At 35.0% G+C, this 7,849-nt stretch overlaps 1 protein-coding gene across 23 annotated transcripts; it reads right to left on the reverse strand.

Moving 5' to 3' along the window:
• Positions 1–404: 404 nt before the first annotated feature.
• On the reverse strand, positions 405–7,623 carry LOC145806402 (uncharacterized). 23 transcript variants are annotated; one of them, XM_082903251.1, is made up of 7 exons: positions 7,288–7,623; positions 6,270–6,613; positions 5,588–5,849; positions 4,225–4,344; positions 4,090–4,149; positions 1,573–1,627; positions 405–910 (listed from the first exon to the last, which is right to left on the reverse strand). In XM_082903251.1, the coding sequence occupies exons 2-4, from the start codon at positions 6,549–6,551 to the stop codon at positions 4,334–4,336; spliced, it is 555 nt and encodes a 184-aa protein (XP_082759377.1). In that variant the 5' UTR covers positions 6,552–6,613; positions 7,288–7,623; the 3' UTR covers positions 405–910; positions 1,573–1,627; positions 4,090–4,149; positions 4,225–4,333. The 23 variants fall into 23 exon arrangements, 19 of the variants coding, with proteins under 19 accessions (XP_082759377.1, XP_082759366.1, XP_082759360.1 ...); XM_082903240.1 differs by having other exon boundaries at positions 6,270–6,710; positions 7,411–7,619; XM_082903234.1 differs by having other exon boundaries at positions 6,270–6,710; positions 7,288–7,618.
• Positions 7,624–7,849: the final 226 nt, after the last annotated feature.

Genomic DNA, 7,849 nt, shown 5'->3' on the forward strand with positions numbered 1-7,849 from the left:
TCACAGTAACATGTTACTCCTGCAATATTGTCCAAGAAAAAAATAACAATATTTTACTTTATCCTTACTTAATTATGCGCCTCCTCCTTGGAAATTTATGAAACAAAATAAATTAAGTTGTCTATTTCACCAAACAAAAGTCCAATGGAGAGCCTTGACTAAATTTCCAATTTTGAATCCAAACAAAACATTATAGTTACTAGTTAATTTTCTTTACAGGTCTTTTTTCTTTCCTTTTAATTTTCCTTCACAAATACAAAATTCAACCGCAACTTGTTTATCATTTTCATTTTTTGTCACTAATAATTTTTCATTAGTTTGGAAACATAAACAAGGAAAATTTAAAAAACATCGACATCTTCAGCAGAAAAGAACCAATGATTTTGAAGAAAAAACAAGCAGGGTATATCAAAACCATTATCAAGCTAATATAGACTGCTAAACTAGATGACAGTTGAACAACTTTGATCCAGATCTATTTTGTACAAGTTACTTGCAATTATAATATCGTATAGAAAAAGGAAAAAAACACACCACACAGTGAATCTCAATCGTAAATTTGTAACCGGCCCATCTTTACCAGCCAATCTGTCTTCAGTTACAGAGACAACCAAGGATTGTTGAATATCCTTGGAAGTACAGCTCGCACCAACACAATCTGATGACACATTGATAAACTTGTCACGGGCTTGACTCAGTTTCCGCTGGTTTCAATTCAGTATCAGCTGGGTTAGAAGTTGAGGATTTCTCATCTGCAGCTGCAGTAGCAGACTGATTTCCATGATCAGAAGTCGAGGATTTCTCATCTGCATCAGCAGCAGCAGCAGACTCATGGGGTTTCTTGAACTGCACCAAGATCATGGTCATGTCGTCACATCCCTCAACGCCAGAAATAGATGGTGCCAAACACCTATCAAGTACTCTTTCACATACCACAGAAAGCTTGCTTTCATGCATAATTAGGAAAAAAAACAACAAATTTTTATATTTGATTGAGGTACCCAAAAATTTGTATTGCCAAATTCTACTTCTGCAAGAATTCTAAGATTGTCAAAAGCTCAAAAAACTGGTCACTAAGATCAGCAACTCTTTCAACAACAGGTGGGTAATGTATTATAACAAACAATTTATGATGTCGACAGTGAAAGCTCAAATATCAGGATTGAAAAAATGAAAACCATGCATATGGTAAATGTACCACCATTGCTACACATAGCCAGTGGAGGTTGCCAAAGCTTTGCCAAAGAGTTGATGTGTGGTGAGAAATTTATTTATGTATAACATTACCAACAATACCAACAATACTTATGTACCCAGAGAGACAACTACAATCCCAACCAATATAACACATGCTTTCTCTATCTTTTCTTGCAAGGAAACTCTTATTCCAATTTCAGTATCAATCAGTAAGCATGCATTTTTGCTTTTGGTCCATGGCAAAAAAAAAATGCATGTACTTGCTTAAGTAGCTTCTTCAAAGTATACTATTGATAAGAATTACCACACTTTATTATATATACCTTATTCCACCAATACAAATGCACATAACAAAGAGAGATCTCACACACTTACTGTGTTCAACTGCTCACGTAGAAAATCTACTAGCTGCTGGCTTGACATGCAATCCCTGAAAAGAATTCAAAATCCAAGTGATTATTAGATATTTGAAATATGATCGACACTTGTATTGGCAAAAACACTAATTCTATTGGTTTATAGGAAGAATTTAAGCAAGCTTGGGAGCTTTACAGCAAAACTACTTATACATAAACAAAGTTGAGCAGCATATAAACCCCAAAAATCCTCCCTATGTATCATTATAACATATACAGTTTTTTAATTTTTTAGTGTTGGGCAGGGGCGGGGGCAAGAAGCTTTGTTGCCAATCTTTAAATGCATCAAAATGAATAATTTTTTTCTTTATTAAGTGAAAAATTATATCTATCACACAGTTCAGGTTTCTCAGAGAGTAATTCTTAACTGCTTGATTTGCTCAAAACTATTTTTTCTCCAAATAATTAGGATGCGATTATAATCCAAATAGAGCACAAGTAAAAACCTGCAATTCTAGAAAGAAACCAACTTGAAAGAAACCAAACTCATTTTTAAAATTCTTTCTATCCCTATTTTAACCAATGTCCAGGACAATAGACACTCGGTAAATCATCGCAACTCACAATTATTTCCAAAATATCCCGATATTAACCAATGTCTAGGACTGGAGGTCATCCAATGGCCTGCAAATAAAAAAGCCCAATATTATTCAATCCACCCAACCCGTTCCAACCTGCTTAAGTGTCCAGCCCATTCCAATCCACAAAAGATGATTTAAGGATTTGACAAAAGTTTGTTATCCAAGCCCGTCCATAAACTCGGCCCGTAAGAGCCCGCATGGGTAAGCCCAGCTCAACCATCCCATTAGCTTAACTTAAATTATCCCGTCCATATTTTTATTTATTTATTTTTGATATCTATCAAAAAAAATCTACATTGTTCAATTCAAATTCAATCCATTAAATATATTAATAATTATATATATATATATATGTATGTATGTATGATATTGAATGTGCACTTTTAGGCTGATGTTTGTAATTGTATTTTGATGTGTTAGTTTAAACTCGTGAGGTTTTTGAGGGAGGTAGCACATGATCAAATTCGAAATAGAAAAGGCCAACCTAGTTGGGTTTCTAACTTGTGTGATGTTAGTCCTTTTGTTTTTTTCCCCCACTTGTAAGTATTATAAATAAAATTACATTTCTTGATTGTTTTTTCATTATATAAGATGTAAAAAGGTAAAAAAAACAAAAAAAAACAAAAGGGAATGTGCTACAAGTGTACTTCCATTATATGACTAAAAAACAATCATATAATGAAAAAACAAGTGGGGGAAAATCACAAAAGTACATAACAATATATTATATATATATATATATATGGTACATACCCTTAACGGGGGGTGAAGAAGTAAAAAAGGAAAAGGTTGCTGTGGGTCATAGTAAGGACAAGAGACAAACTTCAATTTCTTCCACTCTTAATGAGATGGAATCTTGAGCTATTAGACTTTCTTCATCACAGGATGAAAACAAGAGTAAACTTGAGGAGAAGACTAACAGTCCATCCTATGACAATGGGATTGTTAAGAGGATGGAGAAGTCTTTCACTTCAAGGGAAGAGAACAAGCAGAAATTAGATAAGAAGATCAGATATTTAAAGCTAGCAATGGAAAAAGGCTTTGCAAATCTGTCGATCAAACTGAAGAAGCCATGCTTCAAACCTTCAAGCAGAGGCCAAAACTTTCCAAAGCAAGGGCAAGGTGGAGATGCCAATGTTTCTAGGCTAGTTTTGCATACTAGCCTTTGGGTTTATGAGAGGATAGTCTTCTGTCTGTCCTTTGTATGTGACCTAGGTCCTTGGGTTGTGATTATGAGAGTCTTTGTAGTCTAGGTAGTATATAATGTAAGTTTCTGAATATTTCTGTATATTCAAATGTATTTTTGATACAAAGAGTACACCACTTATATAGAACTCTAATCCCTAAGACTAAAAAGGAAATACAAATTACACAAAATATTTACACAATCACAATCATTCTAAATTCTTAAAATACAATATAGGCAATATATTTCTCACACATGACAGTGCCTCTTGGTCAGAGAAGATGCAGCTTTAGGGCATATCTTTATTTACCTGTTAGGGTTGTGTATTGAGCTTCATTTCACATCTCTATTATTTGGTAATAAAACTCTTACCCAAAATAATAATAATAATAATAATAAAGAAAGAAAGAAAGAAGACACCATCATCTGATGTCATGGTACAGAGTTCACCTACATTCTATTATGTATATTATAGGTGTGCCACCCACACAATTCAATACAGATTTTATATATCTTCATCTGAGTTTCAACTAAATTCTAATCCACAGATTCATAACTAAAATGAAACTAATACAGACAAATCACTATCCAAATCAACTCTAGTGGCAAATAAAAAAAACTTTGCAACATATGGAGAATGAAATCACACAGCAGCGAGAACAAGATGAAAATATATGGATGAGCTGAGGTAAAGGTTCAAAATTAAAACCTTTCAAGTAGTCACATATCAGGACATCCCTTGGCAGCTGCATAACTCTGGTTCTGCATCCTTCAGCGAAACACATTCAAGGCTCAGAGGTGGCCTGAAATCAAAGAATGCAGAGCATAATTACATTAAACATACCAGTAGCTCATCATAAGCTCTCCTATTTGTTGTTGGTTCGATGCTGAGAATGAACACTTGTCTGCAGCAAGAGAAAGTGGCAAACCCCAAAGCAAGGTGTGCAAACTTCCTACTTCATCCCTAGAAAATGCAGGGGAAGCATCAATAATGTCCTTAAAATTACTACTTACATTGCCAAACAGTATGGAGATAATCAGCTATTTGAAGAATGGAACCCACAAAATTTTCTTATTATTGGTGCTTTCCTAAAACCCCTAAATTCCAAAATTTGAGGAACTTTACATACTCCACTTAACGCAAAAGAGAAAAATACACATACAATACAAGTAAAGAGAAAACTGTAAGCATTATTGCAATGGCATTTCCCCATATAATAACATCCTTAACAACAAAGAGTATATCTGACACTGAATTTATGAAATCTAGCAACTATACATCTAGCCATCATTTGCAAATTTTAATGCACTAAGCATTCAAATATATTAGGAATTAACCAAGAGGATATCCAAAACAGTAAACGGCCCAACAGACGTAAGATCCACAAGTTGAGTTCAGAAATGTCCATTGCATTATAGAAGTTTGTGGTACAAACATTTCATCAAGACCATTACAGAATTATATAACCAAAATGGAAGCAAAAAAACAAAACAAACAAAATTTATCTGCTTCTTACGAACTGCAATCACTATACCTAGGGTAAAACAAATTCTACTCATAGAAAATGAACAGAAGAGGGAGAGAATAAAGTGAGGGGGAAGGGATTTCTTTTTTCCCTGTCAACTAAGAGGCATGCTGGTAGCAGTGGAAACTAGGTTCCTTAGCTCCATCAAATGTTCATCATTTGATATATTGAGCGAAAGGCGAAGATTTGTCACCAATGTTTCTTGTTCCCAACTTAAGGGTCCCAATGCATGCAATGCCTCAATAGTGCAACGGTAGGCATCTAACTCTAACCTATGTATTTCTTCTGCCAATTCCACCTGACTGGGAAGGAAACAATTCCCTTCCTTAAAGCCCCTATGACAAACAGACTCAGCATCACTACAATCTCCTTCAGTATCTTCAACAGGACCTCTAGAAAAATTACAACGCAACTTAAAGGAATCATTGCTAGTAATGCTACAACTAGCCACAGAGCATGTAATATTGTCTGCATCATTAGGTTCTAAGCTAATTGCATGCAAACACCCAACAGCTCCGCTTGGTTTCTCCCTCTCCACATAGACTTTAGTAAAGTGAGTTGTTCTGCTGTTAAAAGAAGTATAACAGTTTTTTTCACCCTGCATTTCTCGATGGGACAAAACAGCATATATCTTTTCAGGTAAAGGGGACAGATATGCAGCAAGCAGACAACGACACCTACCCTCTTTTGCAATTACTCTAAACTTCTGGGAAGTTCTTGCAGGTGCATCAACTTGAGAATAACAATCGGGCAATCCTCTCTTCAGAGTTCTGGAGGAAACAATATGTGATTCTTGGAAATTGTTATTGCTCTTAGCAGCACAAAGCTCCTTATTTACAGGGAAATTCATCCCTCTATTTGTTTTCTTAACTTGGGAACTCAATTGATTGTATTTCAGAGTTGACCGTTCACTGCATTTCCCATCTTTACAGTTACCAACACCCTGCTAGCACCCCCCCCCCCCCCAAAAAAAAAAAAAAAAAAAAAAGAAAGAAAGATAAAATCAAAATAAGTTGATCCCATTAAAACTATTGTTAAATTGTATGACAAAAAAAAAAAAAAAAAAAAAAAGAACATGATCAATATTGCTCTAGAAGCCCCAAAATAAATCAACTAGTTCAAATGTCATTAATAACATATCCAAATAAACTTGAATCTAATTATTCTCAAGTGTTAACTTATTATATTCGCATAAGAGTATCAGCTATAAACGGATTTGTGGAAAATTTGGGAAGCAGAAGGTGAAAATTTTAGCAGAAGCAAGAGAATTCAAAACAAGAACTCCTAAATAACACATAAATAAAGACTGGACACTGGAATATTTGAGTTGCAAGCCTAAAACAGATTCAGAAAAAAAAACTACCTTTCCAATCACGAACCATTTGCCACCCTGCCAAGATTGTCGCACCCGGAGGTCAACTTTACTGACTTTGAATTCATGGGAGGATCCAAGTAACCTAACCAAAAAGCAATTCCTTCCCAAAACCTTAGAAACAGTTGCCATCTTCCAAGAAAAATTCTGAAACACCTCTACAACATCACCAGGAACACAATTCTCCGATAGTTTCACTGGAGGAGGACAGGGCCTAATTGACTTCCTAGATACCCTTTCAACAATCGCCTCATCTGTAGCACCAGGGTCCATCTCGTATCTAACAGTGTAGTTGTGCCCATTACCACAGATTATCTCAGCACAACGCCATGAGCCTGATGGCACCTCATTCTTGCTCAGGACCTCGACAATGCTCCCTTTCTTGTATCTCATGATCACTATATTATCAGCCCCAATTCCAATGCAGGAAACCTATTTTTCAATCACAACATAAAATAAGAAACCAAATAGCCCCCCCCCCCCCCCCCCCAAAAAAAAAAAAAAAAAAAAAAAAATCATAAAACTCAAAAGAACAAATCAAAACATCTAGCAATGCAGAAGAATGATGAGATTAATGTTGTGTTTCATTTCCCTTTCCAAATCCCTACTCAAATTCATAATGATCCAAACACAGACTAAGAGAATTGGAAACAATTGAGGAATTTGTAGAGAGAGATAGAACTACCTTGAAGTAATTTAAAAATTACAGATAACTAGTATATGATGAGACAAGATGCATACATTCCATTGAATTCTTGTACTGACTATGTTAATGGAAACTGCCACAACTGATATCACCTATATTATATATCTACATTTTTGTAAATATAAAGTCCTCTCTCTCTCTCTCTATATATAGACATTACATGTACCAAATATAGTGATCAGATGAACTATGGGAAAAGCAACATTAAATTCATAAACCTAAACCTAAAGATCATCATACTATGTCCACCTGCACCACAAAAAACAGCAATCTTTACAACAAGAAATGGCAGCAGAAAATTACCAGACAAACCAAATAAGAAAACAAAATCAAGTAATTTCAACAATGAGAAACCGACACGCAGTCCAAACTTTTACTTTCAGAGAACAGAAAATTGTTTTCTGAAAACAATTTGCATTCACTAACTTTATCGGCGATTTGAGATTTCGATCGAGAGTGGTTTGGATTGGTATGTGGGGAATTTGGTTTTGTTTTCAGTCTCTTCTTAACAATGCTGTTGTGGAGGTGATGGAGGTTGTTGTTGTGGGTGGGTGTTTTTTGTGTTTTTGTTTTTAAAAAACAAAAACAAATCTGTTTTCTTTTTGTTTAATAAATAAACAAACAAACAAACAATAACAAAATGCATTGTATGCCACGTTGCCAACTCCCCAAGGATAGCATAGCTTTGTTTGGTTGAAAGTTGGGGTGCAACTTGGTTGGACTCAATTCAAGCAATCTCAATCTTGTTTGAATTTTTTTAGAGTTTGGATAAGATATTTTTAAATTCGGTATGAGCTTGGGTAAAAATTGAGAAGTCCGGATTAAATTTGGACGAGTTTGGACAAAGACATTAAACAACCCCAGC

The sequence above is a fragment of the Camellia sinensis genome, chromosome 13 (genome assembly GCF_055761805.1).
Source record: "Camellia sinensis isolate YWXY chromosome 13, ASM5576180v1, whole genome shotgun sequence".
NCBI lineage: Eukaryota > Viridiplantae > Streptophyta > Magnoliopsida > Ericales > Theaceae > Camellia > Camellia sinensis.

Coding starts and splice junctions, on each gene's coding strand:
- LOC145806402 (XM_082903240.1), bottom strand. CDS start 6,671: ATGAGATACAAGAAAGGGAGCATTGTCGAGGTCCTGAGCAAGAATGAG. Junction 5,850..6,269: donor AATGGTTCGTGATTGGAAAG/GTAGTTTTTTTT, acceptor GGGTGCTAGCAG/GGTGTTGGTAACTGTAAAGA.